We start from the raw sequence: 15,060 nt of genomic DNA on the forward strand, positions 1-15,060 counted from the left end.
CCCATTCACAAGGTATGCAGGCCACCTTCCTTCCCATTCACTCTCGCATGGACTACTTCCCAGCATTTTCACGATCCTATAACATTCTAGTGCCAACTACAGCAATTGTTTACAAAAATTAAAATTAGGAAAGTATTTAATGTGTTTTTAGTTTCAAATGTTTCAGCAGCAGGAAACAGGAAGGTAGAGCCAGCACTATGAGATTGGCCAGCTCTCAAAGGCCACACTGAGAACCTCTGCAACACTCAATTGTTTTCAAAGGGAGTCAGGGTTAGACTGACTCTTTTAACATAATGGTATTGTATTTACAGTAACTTCCCCTACATGGCAGCATTGCTACTGGGTCACAAAGTGACTTGGGCCATTACCACAGAATATGCAATGCCAGCTGAAGTGGAGCAGGGCAATGGGGTTGGTGCTATTGCCATGCAAGGCCGACCAGGACAGTGCCATTTGTGTCAATGCTATGCAAGATGGAGCTGGGTAGTGCCACTTGAGCTGAAGCTGTGCATGTCAGAGTGTCACCACATGAGGTGGAGCAGGTTGGTGCCACTGGCGCCAACACCACATGAGCTGGAACAGGGCGGTGCCACCGGTACCAATGCCACACGAAGCAGAGCAGGGTGGTGCCACTGGTGCTAATGCTACGTGAGGTGACTAGGGTGCTGCCACTAGCGCCAATGCCATAGAGCACAGCAGTGCTGCCAATGCCATGGAGGTGGCGCAGGGCGGTGCTGTTGGTGCCAATGCCACACGAGATGGAGCAAGGTGGTGTGAATGCCACATGAGGTGAGGAGGGCGGTGCTGCTGGTGCACGCCAGGAGCCCGACACCTGTGGCTGAGGGGCTGGGTTTGGTGGGTGAGCTCAGCAGCCCCAAGCCTGGACTGACACACGGGGAAGCTGATTGGTGCCACCCTCCCCCCAGGGGCGCTCAGTCCCTGCGGAGGCCTCTCCCCTCATCCTCGCTAGGGCCAGGCCCCTTAGCAACAAGCAGCCGGCGCCGGCCGCCCAGCCCAGCATTAGGCCAGGGGGCGGGCTCTTCCGGTTCAAGTCGGAGCGGAGGAAGCCGGGCGGCCATCTTGGATCCTCCATCCCGGAGCGGGCGGCGCTGAGCGGCGGAGTGGGGGCGGGGGCTGCAGGCTGCCGGAGCCGGCCCGCGGGGCTCCTGACACCCGGCTCGGAAGGCGCAGGGGAGCCCGGGCCAGCCGGGTAGCAGCGGCGGGTGGGGGAGGCCCAGCATGCGAGCGGAGGCCCGGTGAAGCGGGGCTGGGGGGAGAGGCGAGGAGAAGGGAGAGGGAAGCGCTTCGGAGCGGGCCTGCCTGGCTGCCAGTGCTCGGAGCTGGCTGCGGAGAGGCGGCTTGTTTTCCTGGCCGGGCTCTGCGGCGCCCCGCTGCCTTCTCCGACCCGCTTCCTCGCCCCCCTCAGCCCGCTGCGCTCTGCGAGGATCCCCCCACCATCCACCTCCTCACCCCTCTGCGCGCTGGGCTCCTAAGCTGGCTGTAGGATGAGCCCTGAGGACTCCCAGGGGGAGACGCTGCTCCATCGCCAGGCTGGAATATAGCTCAGAAGTGGGGTGGCGGCGGTGGAAATAAGGAGCCCCCCACCCCCTCCCTTGATGGTGGCCCTTCGTAGCCACTGCCTCGCAGCAGAGTGACACGCATTCTTTGGGGGGGTGGTAGGTTTTTGTTGGGGAAGGGGTGTTTTGTTTTGCTGTCGCAAGCAGCCGGTGCTCCAGCACAAGCGAATTAAAATGTCCACTAGAACTCCATTGCCTACGGTGAATGAACGCGACACTGAGAATGTAAGTAACCTGGGAGCGCCGGCTGGGCTTTCTGGGGGGTGAGTGGGCGCTGGGGTGGCCGGATCTGCCTGTCACCTAAGGAACGTGTGTGCTGAAGTGCTTTGGGCGCTGTGTCGCTCGTGTGGCTGAATGTGACTGCTATACACAAAGGATGGCATGCGTAGAGAGGTGTGGGTGTATTGTGTCCAGACACAAAAATGTCTCAGAAGAAAAACTGCCAGAGAGAAATGTGCATTTGTTTTAGCAGATGTTGGCCCTCTCTATGCCAATATAAAACCCATAGGTGTAATTTGAATGCAAGACACTGTACTGAATCAAACTGTGTAATTTAAAATCCCCAAAGTGGAGCCTGGCATCATGGGTAAATATTATGTTCCTACTGTTGTGATACTGGTTCAAGGCACTGTCCTGGCAGCTGGATGCTGTTAAACAGATGTTTTACAGGTGTGTGAAGAGTATTGTTATTGTGAGTGCTGTCATTGAGGTCTTATGCCTACTTATTATTTTACTTAAATTACGGTTTAACTAAATGTTTCTCAAGAGCTTGGTTTGCTGATGGTAGTGTTAAAAAAATGACAAACCCTGTAATGTTTTAATGATATATCATATATAGTGCAAATACAGTACTGTCTCATATATTAGTGATGCAGAATTTGGGAAAAATAATCCATCTGCCCTGATGTTTGTAAGTTGAAGTGTAAAATAATCGCTAAAACAAGCCAATAAAACACTAGTAAACAGGGTGCAGAGAACAATCCTGTTTTGGCAGGGGAGGACTGGGTGACCTAGATAAGTCTTTCCATCTCTAATTTGTGTGATTATTAATGACTAGAATAATAGCTTTATTGTCACCTGTTCAGATGATATTGAAAGGTCCCCTTTTCTGAAATTAGCAGCAAAGACAGAAAGTCCTCCCTCTGTTAAAGGGTAGCATTTGACAGTGAATGCTAAACATGTTGTAAATAAAACTGCATGTTTTTATTAGGCAACAGTAATATTGTTAGCATTTTATCTGAAATATTTTTAATATGCAAATAAATTGTATGTAGAAACCTAATATCAAAAATCAAACTCAGTGAGACAAACCCTCTCTAAGTAGAAACCTTATTTGCTTAAAGTTGAGACAAAACTTATTTGACCTCAGAATAATCAATCTGAAAGGAAAAATTATTAGGAAAAAACGGGTTGTTTTATGTGAGACGGTATGCAGATGAGTTGTAGTTTATATTGCTCTGAAGCACAAATAAGCAAAATCAGTGAGCATTATTTATATTTCTTTCATTATGAATATAATTCCGTGTCCTTTAGAAACCATATGCTGGGTCTGAGTGAAAGTGATTAGGGAGAGATGTACCTGATTTTGGACTGAAATAAGGAAAAGGAAGATTTAGGCTGAATATTAAGAAAAACTGCTAGATTTGTTAGAGAGCAAGTAGTCTTCTAAGGGAATTGGTAGAAGCCCTATTGCTTGAGACATTTTAAAACAAGACCAGACAAAACATTAGAAAGAAAACATGCTGCATAAAACAGTCACTGCATTAGCAGGATTTGGATTTTATTGACATAATAGTCATTTCTCACTTCTATGATCTTTTTTATTGGTTTAGCCCTTGGTACAGCCTGCAGGCTAAGGGCTGTATTGAGCAAAAAGTCAGCTAAGCATATTTTGTTGCAGAATCTCAATGGGCTTCAGCCTAAGGGCCAAAGCTGCCCTGTGGAAGAAAAGCATAAAAAATTAAAATTGTAGTGGCCTTTTGTATTCAGCTGAACTTCCAAATGGCCTAAACAGATTCCCCTGTAATGTTTTGGCCAGTCATTGTGCTCCTAGCTGTGTTGGATCAAGGTTTTTAAACTCCAGTTTGGCCTTATCCTGATCAACCAGTCAAACCACTTTAGAAATTGTTTAAAACTGGTTCTATAATTTGGTTTAAATCCTAGTTTAATAGTTTGGAAACATGTTATTTGACAATTGGGGCTAGAGTTGAAGTTTTTTCCATGGAGGATATTCCATTCTGGCTTCAAAATATAGAACAAACTCCTTAGTAATTTTCTTAATTATTGTACAATGCTTGTCTTCATTGCTTGCAGACATGTCACTTTATACTCTGATCAAGGCAAATTTGCAAGATAAGCAAAACTGAGCTGGGTGACCACTCAGGAATTCCTGTCGTTAGTAGTATTGTGGTTCAGTAGGCTAATTCTTCCTTTTTAGTCACTCTGAACCAAAACCCACGTATATAGTACTGTACTGCTTGAGGTGCTGCCTTTCAGGTGTCGTGACCATTAGTGATAAAAACATTTGCTCTGGGATCTTTAATGTAAAGTGGTGTTCTGGCCAAATTTCAACTCTGGTATTTACATTCTTTCTGCCTAAATTACCTCTAAATTCAGTTGGATGCAAAATTAATTTTATTCCTATTTTAATTCTAAAATACCGTATCATTCACTCCTAGTCTAACTGTTCTTCCACCTCAAAGATGATTGTATTTTATTGGAAGGTAAAATGAAGCCTTAACTACCTAGATGAGGCTTAATTAGTTAATATTCCTAAAGCGCTTTGATCTTTAGATGAAAGGTGCTTAGAAATGCAAAGTATTCAGGGAGCCTTTGGGCCATGGTCATAGGACCCCTTAATGTCTTCTCTATACTAGGAAAATTACCTAGTATTGATAAAGGATACAGTTTAACCAGTGTTAAGCCTGGTTTAACCGCTTGTGTAGGCAAGGACAAACCACACTCTGAAACCTGTCACATTAAGTGATGTTTCTGAAACTCTGGTTAGTTTCTGAAATGATAGGGAACAAAGTTTGTCTTTGTCTATGTTCGCAGTTAACCATGTTCAGCAATGGGTAATTTCTGAAGTGTAGACAAGGCCTCATCATCAGTGCTTAATTTTTTTCTGTTCTCTTTTTTTAATTAATAAAAGACAATGTATAGCTCTCTTTGTTACCGAAAAATGCTTCAAAACGTAAACCATTAGAGTGGAAAGTTTGTCTCAGTGCTTTTCCCTTAAAGCCGATTGGTTATTCATGTTTCCCAGCCAAAAAGGGCAGGCCATTGAGGCTCAAATATCTGTGGCCAGGAGTCCCTTATTTTTGGTAGGAAAAGGATCAGGGGTGACTCATGTAGGGGAGCTATCTGACTTCCACTGATGGCACTAGGACTGCTGCAGGCTGGCTGGCTGCCTGAAAATCAGCTCTGAGCTACCATTGTAGCTTCTGGCCACAAGGGTGGAGCAGCTCATCTGAGGAACCTGCTATGCTGAAGGCTGCTGGCCATACCTACTAAGTCTCCTGGTATGTCAGGGAGACTCCTATTTACCACCAAAAATTCCCAACTCCTAATTTAGTAATGTTGTCACCCGCATAAAAAAAATCTGTGTCAAATTAAAAAATTCAGTTATATTACTCAGAATCTTATGCATCAGCTACATATGCGCATCAGCCTGCCCCCCCTTAGTCCCTTGAGTCAGTGAGAGACTGAGGCACGTGTATGGCTGACTCACAAGATTCTGGGTAATGTAGTTCAGGGTCGGTAAGTGCTATTTAAAGTAAGAGGGTGAAACTTCTTCTGCCCCTCCCCCTGCCTTGCTCCTCCCCCACCCCATGTCAGACCCCTGCCCAGGGATGGGTGCCAGTCTGTCACAGCTCTGATGCACCATCTCTTTCCTGGGTATAATGACAGCCTCTATGTGGCCAGGGCGCTGTGGCCTGGGTATATGTGTCCCCAGTCATTGGGAGAGCCCCAGGCCTGGATGGGCTTCATTGGTCAAGTGTCCAAGGGGCCGGGCTATGTCAGCATTCCCAGTGGTGGTGGGTCTTTTGGCTCAAGATGGAAATCCCTTAGAATGAATGAGATTTTAAAAAGCATGAAGAAATGGAAGGGGTGAGATAACTTTCAGGCTAATTCATTTTATTTAATTTATACTTCTGTTTTATTGTATTTCCATTACATAAACTGTATATCTATAAAGGGATGAGAAGACTATTTTGAGCAGTTATTAATTTTGCTAAAAGCAACAGAGGGTAATTGGGGAAAAATATTTACAATTTGCCCTTTAGTAATCTTCATGGCCATAGCTAATGTGGGGGATTACCCATTTAAAAAATGTTGAGATGTTGGTAACTATTACTCCTGAGGGCATTCTGTGCCAAAAAATTAAAAATTCTGCCCACAATATTTTAAAATTCTGCAGGTTTTATTTGTCAATAAATAAATGCAGAGGCTCCACATGGCAGTGCGGAGCATAGGCCACTGGCTGCACGAAAGTGGGAGATCACCTTGCAGTTCCCCCGCTCCCACCCCATGACTGTGACAATGAGGCTGCAGCCGACTCTGATACAGCACAAGGCCTGGGTCTGCCCCAGAAACATCGTAGGGCCCTGCCCCTCTGCGCCAGGTACACTAAGTGTGGGGCAGGCAAGCTCAACCAACAGGATGCAAGTGTGAAGGGCCTCAGTGTGGCGGGATCCGGGTGTGGGGTTAGAGGGTTCTCTGTGGGACAATCTGGGTGCTGGCAGCTTAGTGGGGGGTCTAGGTGTGGGGGGATCTGGATGCACAGAGGCTCGTGGAGGGGGAGGGGGTTTCCAGGTGCAGGGGCAATGGGACTCTGCAGGGACTTCCAGGTGAAGGTGATTGGGGCTCAGTGTAGGGGTCTTGGTGTGGGGGTCTCAGCAGGGGAGTCCGGGTGCTGGGGGAGTGGGGTTTGGTGGGGTGGGGGTCTGGATGCAGCTAGTTGGGGGTAAGTGATGTGGGGCTCAGGATGGTAAGGCTCATCAGAGTGGGGGTTTGGGTGCAGGGAGCTCAGTAGGGGGTGGTCTGGGGTTCAGGGGTGGGGGTCTGGAGGCAGGGGCGTTGGGTGAGGGGGGCTCCAGATGTAGGAGTTGAGGTTCGGTGGGGTGGGGTTTGGGTATAGAATGCTAGGGGGGTTCTGGGTGTATGGGGTGAGGCTTGGCAGGGGTGTCTGGGTATGGAAGGTCCGGATGCACGGAGGTTGGGAGGATGCTGGAGCAGCTCCCCATACAGTGACACCCCCCCTTTCCCCCCGCAGCTGAGGAGTGATGGGGGCAGGAAGCAGGGGAGGATGCTGAGCTTCCTGCAGCTGGGGGAGGTTTCTTGGGGTTGGCCTGACACAGCCCCAGACACTCCTTGAGATGGGTTCGGTTACAGAGACCCCCTTGGGACTGTCACCTGACGTGCTGAAATTACCTTTGAGCCCATTTTCCACTGCCAGCTTGGGACTTCAGAATCCTCCCTTGTTGAGCCAGACATGGTAGTCTGCTGCAACAGGTCCACGCCCCCGAAGCTGCAGACTTTAACCAAAACTGCTCGTCAAGTTACCTATTTCCAGCACCCAGTTCCCAATGGGATTCAGACCCCAAATAAATTTGTTTTACTCTGTATAAAGCTTATTCAGGGTAAACTCATAAATTGTCCGCTCTCTATAACACTGATAGAGAGAGATGCACAGCTGTTTGCTCCCCCAGGTATTAATCAATTACTCTTACTAATTAATAATCAAAAGTGATTTTATTAAGTATAAAAAGTAGGATTTAAATGGTTTCAAATAATAGACAAAAGTAAGTTACCAAGCAAAGCAAAATAAAACAAAACACGCAAGTCTAAGCCTAATACATTAAGAAACTGAATACAGGTAAATCTCACCTTCAGAGATGTTCCAGTAAGCTTTTTTCACAGACTAGACTCCTTCCTAGGATTGGGCCCAATCCTTTCCCCTGGTACAGTTCTTGTTGGTTCTAGCTAAGATAACTAGGGGTTTTCTCATGACTGCAGCCCCCTTTGTTCCGTTTCACCCCCTTTTATAGCTTTGGCACAAGGCAGGAATCTTTTGTCTCTGTGTTCCCACCCCTCCTTCTAAATGGAAAAGCACCAGGTTTAAGATGGAGTCCAGTACTAGGTGACATATTCACATGTCCTGTGAGACCCCAAGCCTCCATTCTTCCCGGCCCGATTCACAGGAACGCTTACAAGTAAACAGAGCCATTTACAACCAATTGTCCTGGTCAATGGAAGCCATCAAGATTCTAAACCACCAGTAATGGCCAACACTTTGCATAATTACAATAGGACTTCAGAGTAATACTTCATATTTCTAGCTTCAGATACAAGAATGATACATTCATACAAATAGGATGAACACAGTAGATTATAAGCTTTGTAATGATACCTTACAAGAGACCTTTTGCATAAAGCATATTCTAGTTACATTATATTCACACTCATTAGCCTATTTCTATAAAACATGTGGAGTGCAACCTCACACCTTCCTCTCCTGCCTCCAGCCCAGCCAGGACTAGCAGCTGATCCCGGCTCAGGGTAGGAGCCACTGGCTGGGGTGTTCCCAGCCCGTAGTGATTTACCTCTCTGCCGGCTGCTCTGGATGCCTGAAACAATGTACCTGCACTGCTAGGGAGTGGTGTATGACTGCTCTTGCAGCTTCCCTGTCAGAAAGTCATTTTTCTGCAGGGAAGCAAAGAAATCTGCGGAGGATATGAATTCTGCACACGCACAATGATACAGAATTTCCTCAGGAGTACACTATGCTTGCACAAACTCAACCACAAGTAGGTGGGTTCCACTTCTGCAAAAGGAAGTTCCTGGTAGCTCTGAAATCCCTCCCAAAATCCTAAGTCTGGCCCTGAAAATGTTATAATATTATTTAAAGTGCATTAATTTGTGCAAGTTAGGGTGTTTGCAGACGATCTGGAAGATTAGATTTGATTTATGCAATGCTTACCAGAAATGTCCTATTATAAATAGAAGTATGTAATCGGAAGGTTATTTCTGGCAACATGAAATTAGGGTCAGAAAAATCCCGTGTACCTATTACCAAAAGAGTTTTTTTTAGGCTTTACCCCCCCCCCCCCCCATCCGAGGGATAGCTCTCCTTGAATGTTTTCATAAGATATTTTAAACGTTGAGATAACTGACAAGAGAAGGTTCAGGGGTGACTTGATTACTGTCTGTAAGTACCTATATATGGAACAAATATTTCATAATGGGTTCTTCAGTCTAACAGAGAAAGGTATAACACCATGTGATGGCTGGAAGTTGAAGCCAGACAAATTCTGATTGGAAATAAAGCATACATTTTTAACAGTGAGGGTGTTTAATCGTTGGAACGATTTATTGAGGATCATGGTAGCTACTCCATCACTGGCAATTTTTAAATGACGATTGGATGTTTTTCTAAAAGATATGTTCTAGGAACCATTTTGCGGAAGTTCTATGACCTGTGTTGTATAGGAGGTCAGACTAAATGATCATAATGGTCTCTTTTGGTCTTGGAACCTGTGAATTGCTATAAATTAAATTGCCACCTCACTTAGAAGAAATTAAATGTACCCTAATAATATAGTTATGTGCTTATCACAAATTTAAATTGAGTGTGAAATATACTCCTTTGGATTTTTTTAGTAATTGGGATACCTTTAAATACTGCATTGTACTTCTGGACTACATGTAATATATGACCATTCTTGCAGTGTATTAAGAGTTAATAGTTTGACATGTTAAAGTTAGGCATGTCACATGCCAGTTTGAGCTACCCTGAATCATCTAATCCAATGGTTCTCTAACTTTTTTTCCTGTGGACCACTTGGAAATTGCTGAGGTTCTTGGTGGACCACTAAATGATCTTTCCAAATGTTGTTTGTACCGTTAGCTAATTATTGTAAAGCACTTTGGATAAAAGCGCTATATAAAAATAACCCTTAATTAACATTTTTTTATTCTACAAATAAAAGCACACAACTCATATTTTAATATCAGTAGTCTTACCTTTCTAATGTGGTGGGTGTGCCCTCTCTCTCGCACTGTGACAGCCCCAGAGCTGGGGCTGGTAAGGATGGGGGTCTCTCCCTGGCAGCCGCAGCCCTGGAGCTGGGGAAAGTCGCCTCTTTCTCTGGACGCCGCAGCTCTGCACATCCCAAATTCCCCCCACCCCCTCTTCTCAGCCCATTGCCCCCTCCCACCTACCCCCTATTCCCCCCAAGGCTACCACCTCACTTTACATGTGTGTCTTCTCCAGGGTCCAGACACCTAATTAGTGGAGCCATGCCTGCGCGTCTCCACTAATTAGGTGGGTGGCCCTTCATTCTCTCGTGTGCGGACACCCAGGCACACATCTTAGTGGAAACTATCCACAAACCACCCGAATAGAGCTCATGGGCCACAGTTTGAGAACCTCTGATGTAATCTGTATCTCCCAAGTTTAGATGTAATCTGTATCGCCCAAGTTAATTGGGTGTTGTGGCACAACCAAAATGCCTTTTTTGGCATGCTTTTCACAAAATACATTCCTGCATTTTGATGAAGCAGTTTTCATTCTTTCTGTGTTACACTACATGCATAAACAACTAAAAGAAAACTGTACCCCTCTAGCTTGACCCAGAAATCTTGCAAAGAAACCAAACAACTCCTCATTGACTAAAGGTCGAGGGTGGTGCAAGCATAGATAATTCTGGCTAAGATTGGAGGGTAACTGTCCCTCTAGATCCCCTGTTTCTCACAATAGCATATGTTTTTGCTACTTCCTCCCACGCTTGGTCAAATGCCACCTCATTCTGGGACTTTGCTGGCACAAAAATGGGAGAGACTAAGGGCTTGTCTACACTTAAAGCACTGCAGCAGCACAGCTGCATGAGTGTAGCTGCACTGCTGTAGCACTTAGGGCTTGGCTACCCTTGCGAGTTACAGCGTATTAATTAGTAACAATGGTCAATGATGGGATATTAAAAGTTACTATAGAGAACTTTTTCCAGAGGGTCTGGCTGGAGAATCTTGCCCACATGCTCGGGGTTCAGCTGATCGCCATATTTGGGGTCGGGAAGGAATTTTCCTCCAGGGTAGATTGGCAGAGGCCCTGGAGGTTTTTTGCCTTCCTCCGCAGCATGGGGCAGGGGTCACTTGGTTGGCAGGGGTCGCTTGCTGGAGGATTCTCTGCGACTTGAAGTCTTTAAATCACGATTTGGGGACTTCAGCAAATGAGTCAAGGGAGAGAATTATTCCAGGAGTGGGTGGGTCAGCTTTTGTGGCCTGCATCATGCGGGCGGTCAGACTAGTTGATCATAATGGTCCCTTCTGACCTTAAAGTCTGAGTCTATTAAAGGAGCCCCAGGCGCACTAGCTCACTACCTGTACACACTGGCAAGGCATGTAGAGTGCTCTGACTCCACGGCTAGAGTGCTGCTGGTACTCCACCTCGGGCGAGTAGAATAACATTTGATGCGCCCCTGCTGGAGCGCCCCAGCGTCAGTGTGAATGAAGTGTTGTATTACTGCGCTCTGCTCAGCCTCTGGAAATGTCCCATAATCCCCTTAAGTCAAGTGGCCATTCTTGTCATTGTTTTGGATATGCCCTTTGAAAGCTCCGTTTGACAGCCGGCATGCTTATCTGCTCCGAGACAAAGCAACCATTACTGTGGAATGCTCTGTGTGTGAGAGAGGGGGGGCGGGGGGTGAGGTGTCTGCTGCTGTCTGAACTTACAAGACAGCATGCTGACATGCTCTCAGCCCCCCAAAAACCCACTTTCTCCCCCCACATACACACAACTCACTCCCTGTCACACTGCCCCCCCCCCCCATTTGAAAAGCACGTTGCAGCCACTTGCATGCTGGGATAACTACCACAATGCACTGCTCTCTGTGGCCATTGCAAGAGCTGCTAATGTGGCCACAACAGTGTGCTGGCAGCTGGCAGTGTGGACAGACTACAGCGCTTTCCCTACTGCGCTCTACGAAGGCTGGTTTAACTCAAAGCGCTCTACATCTGCAAGTGTAGCCATGCCCTTAGTGAAGACTCCACCTACGCTGATGGGAGGGTTTCTCCTGTCTGTATAGGTATTCCATTCCTGAGAGTTGGTTGCTATGTTGACAGGAGAAGCCCTCCCGTCAACATAGCACGGTCTACACCAGGGGTTAGGTCAGTATAACTACATCACTCAGGGGTGTGGATTTTCCCTATCCCTGAGCGGCGTACATATACCGACATAAGTTGCTGGTGTAGACCAAGTCTAATCAAGCTTCTTTTGAGGATGGGAGAATGCTACCTCGTTATGTTTAGAGTGGTGAATGTCCTCCCCTTAAATTTGTAGAAGTTGAACTGCAGTGGAGATATGCCTAATAGACTATATATGCACTTAGGGGTTGATTTTGAGGGGTGCTGAGCACCCATTGATTTAAATGACTTTCTCTTGGGGTCCAATTTAATAAGTATATTTATGGGTCAAAGTATGTGTCTTCTAAAATGGCATCTTTTTGAGCCATTGTGTATCTAAGCTTTTATATCAGATTTATTCCTGCAAAAATCTAAACAAGGTTTTTCTAACAGCAAGCTTGACCTGGTGTCTGGGTCCTTTTTGATTCATTCATAATTACTAACGATGATTCTGGAACCAACTTAGTTGGCAATTTTATTGATGATGCAGAGTAGAATGTGGCTTGCTCCTCTTCAGCTACTACTCTCCAGTGCTTATGTCAGTAAATATTCATTTTGGTCAGTAAATAAAGCAAATATTACTTGGAAAATACAATAAATTTCAGATCCAGATATGTGAGTATCAAGTGCTTTTAAAAAAGTTTATTTTCTAAACACTGCCACACTTGGGTGTATTTTGTATTAAACAGGATTCCTACATTGGGTTTTGTAACCCATGATTAGCACTAGACAACAAAATACACTTCTGTTTTTATATATATGGAGTATAGCTCACCCTGATCATTTGCTGTGTCTGATGGAACTGAGAGAAATCAGGGGTGTGACTACACCGGAAGGGGTCTCCTAGGCAGAGTAGCAGCCCTCTTAGTAGCCTATTGCCCTACAAAAGCAATTTGTCTTTTGTCTATGGTTACTGAGCCTTAATTAGTAAATTATTTCCAATTTTGGGTCTTTGGTGTTATGATAACCAGCTTTTTTCACTGAGCTTCTGTCCACAGAACTCGTTCGTTGTCCTACACAGTTATTAGTATTTCTCACGCAGAGCTAACACAACATTTGAGGGATGGAAATCTCTTTGCCACATGTGGCAGGGCATCACACATCCTGTTGTTGGCCAGTCAATGTTATTAGCCCTCGCATGTCTACTGAGTGCAGTGTTTTGGGGCTCTGTCATGTTTGCTGAGACTAAGTGGGTGTGTCCCCAATTCAATTATTTACCACCACCACCTCCCCGGCAGTTGGGAGAATTAGGGGTATGTCATGATGTCTAGGCTACTTGTACTAAAGATTAATTTCTCTTTTTTTTTTTAAACTGATTGATGTTTGGCAAGTGTGACCTTGTTTAACTGGCCAGTCAATTTCATTGAGTGTCATACTAGTTGGACAAATGGCAGGAGATTATCTGTCTGAGGCAGTAACGTATTTGCACAATGAATTGTTTCCTTTTTGAGAGCAAGACTCCGACTTGGAACCATCCAAACCATCTTACTAAATGCTTGTGGTTTAGTGATAGAAGGTTCCTTTATCCACTTTTTTGGTCAAATTCTGCCCTAACGTTTATATGCTCTATTTGATTGCATTGACCATAATGGTGCGATTCCACATGTATAAACTATTACCCCCGGGGGAATTCTGCGCCACTGTGCATGTGGAGAATTTATGTCCCCCACAGATTTCTTTGCTTCCCTGCAGAAAAATGACTTTCTGATGAGGAAGCAAAAGGAACCACAAGAGTGGTCATGCAACCCTCCCCAGAAGTATGTTTCAGGTGCCCAGGGCAGCCACCAGAGAAGTAAATCACTGTAGGGCAGGAGGTGGGACTGGGGAAGACCCAGCTGGTGGCTCCTACTCTGCGCCGGGCTCAACTGCTGGGGTGGGGAGGACAGGACTTCCTCTTCCCCTGCATGGCTTCCAGGGCCAGGTCAGACCCCCCCGCAGATTTCTCCTCCAGCTGCAGGAAGCTCTGCAAACTCTCTTCCCCTCCCCCCCCCATTCCTGCACCCATCACTCCTCAGCTGCAGGGGGAGGGATCCCTGTACAGGGAGCTGCTCCCCCAACTGCCCAACCCCTGTGCATCCAGACCCCCTCATTTATCTAGACCCTCCCACTGAGCCTCACCCCCCTTGACTCAGAACCCCTCCCCCAATGGGCCCCACTCCCCTTGCACCTGGACCATCCCGACGAGCCATCTGCATTCCACCAAGCCCCAACCAGCTGCACCTGGATCCCAACTCCACTGAGCCCCATTCCCCCAGCATCTGGACCCCCCCACTGAGCTCCCCACACCCAGACCCCTCATGCTGAGCCCCAACCACCTTCACCTGGACCCCCCCTTCAGAGTCCCATTACTGTTGCACCCAAAAAACCCCCAACAAGACCCTATGCATCCAGATTCCCCCCACACCCAGATTGCCCCACACAGAACCCTCTCAACCCCCACCTGTATCCCCCCACATTAAGGCCCTCCACACTTGGATCCTGCCTTGCTGAGCCTGCCTGCCCACGTGGAGGGGTAGGGCCCTGGGGTGTTTCTGGGGCAGGCCCAGTCCTTGTGCTGTGTCAGGGTTGGGTGCAGCCTCCCACTGAGCCCATGTCTCAGGGCAGAGCTGCACAGTGATATGCCACCTCTGTGCAGTCAGTGGCCTGTTCTCCCCAATGCCATGCTGGAGCCTCCACATTTGACAAATAAAATTTGCAGAATTTTAAAATGGGTGCAGAATTTGTATTTTGGTGCAGAATGCCCTCAGGAGTTAAACTATGTACTTCTGCTAATGCCGTAGGGGCCAGATTCTGTCCCGAGTACTTATTCATGTTGAATAGTACTATGCATAGTCCCATAAATGTCAGTTGGATTATGTGTGAAGTAAGGTAAAGGTACTACTACTCAGTGTGAATGAGGGGAGTGAACCTGGGCTTAAATACTTTATGGTGCTCTAATATTTCCAGTAACTTCATAATGTGACTTATTAAATGGGAATGGTCTACTTTTTTCCCCCCACTTCACCTATATTATGAATAACACTAGGTTACTATGAAATTGAATTTCAAACATCCAATTTGTTATGTTTTCTTTCTGTATCTGGGCGTGGACAATGAAAAAACGAGTCAGTTCCTCAGTTTTACTTAATTTCTCAAATATTTGCATGATATTTGAATTATAAACACTGCAGGGAATGGGATTTTTAACGTTTTTCCATTGAAATTTAAAAAAGCACACGTGGTGCAGCTAGTTAAATTGACATGATTTTTATTGGCTCCATTACTTTCCAGAGGGTTCTATATAGCAGCCATAAAAATTGAC

At 46.2% G+C, this 15,060-nt stretch overlaps 1 protein-coding gene across 7 annotated transcripts in view; it reads left to right on the forward strand.

The window, feature by feature from the left end:
- The first annotated feature begins 413 nt into the window (after positions 1 to 413).
- The window catches only part of MARK3 (microtubule affinity regulating kinase 3), a 106,184-nt gene continuing 91,537 nt past the window's right edge, over positions 414 to 15,060 (forward strand). For all 7 annotated transcript variants that reach the window (XM_005285843.5, XM_042858242.2, XM_005285844.5 and 4 more), the window contains exon 1: positions 414 to 1,802. In XM_005285843.5, the coding sequence (XP_005285900.1) occupies positions 1,752 to 1,802 (51 nt within the window). In that variant the 5' untranslated portion in view covers positions 414 to 1,751. The remainder of the gene's footprint in view (positions 1,803 to 15,060) is intronic.

This window comes from Chrysemys picta, chromosome 4, assembly GCF_011386835.1.
Source record: "Chrysemys picta bellii isolate R12L10 chromosome 4, ASM1138683v2, whole genome shotgun sequence".
NCBI classification, from domain to species: domain Eukaryota; kingdom Metazoa; phylum Chordata; order Testudines; family Emydidae; genus Chrysemys; species Chrysemys picta.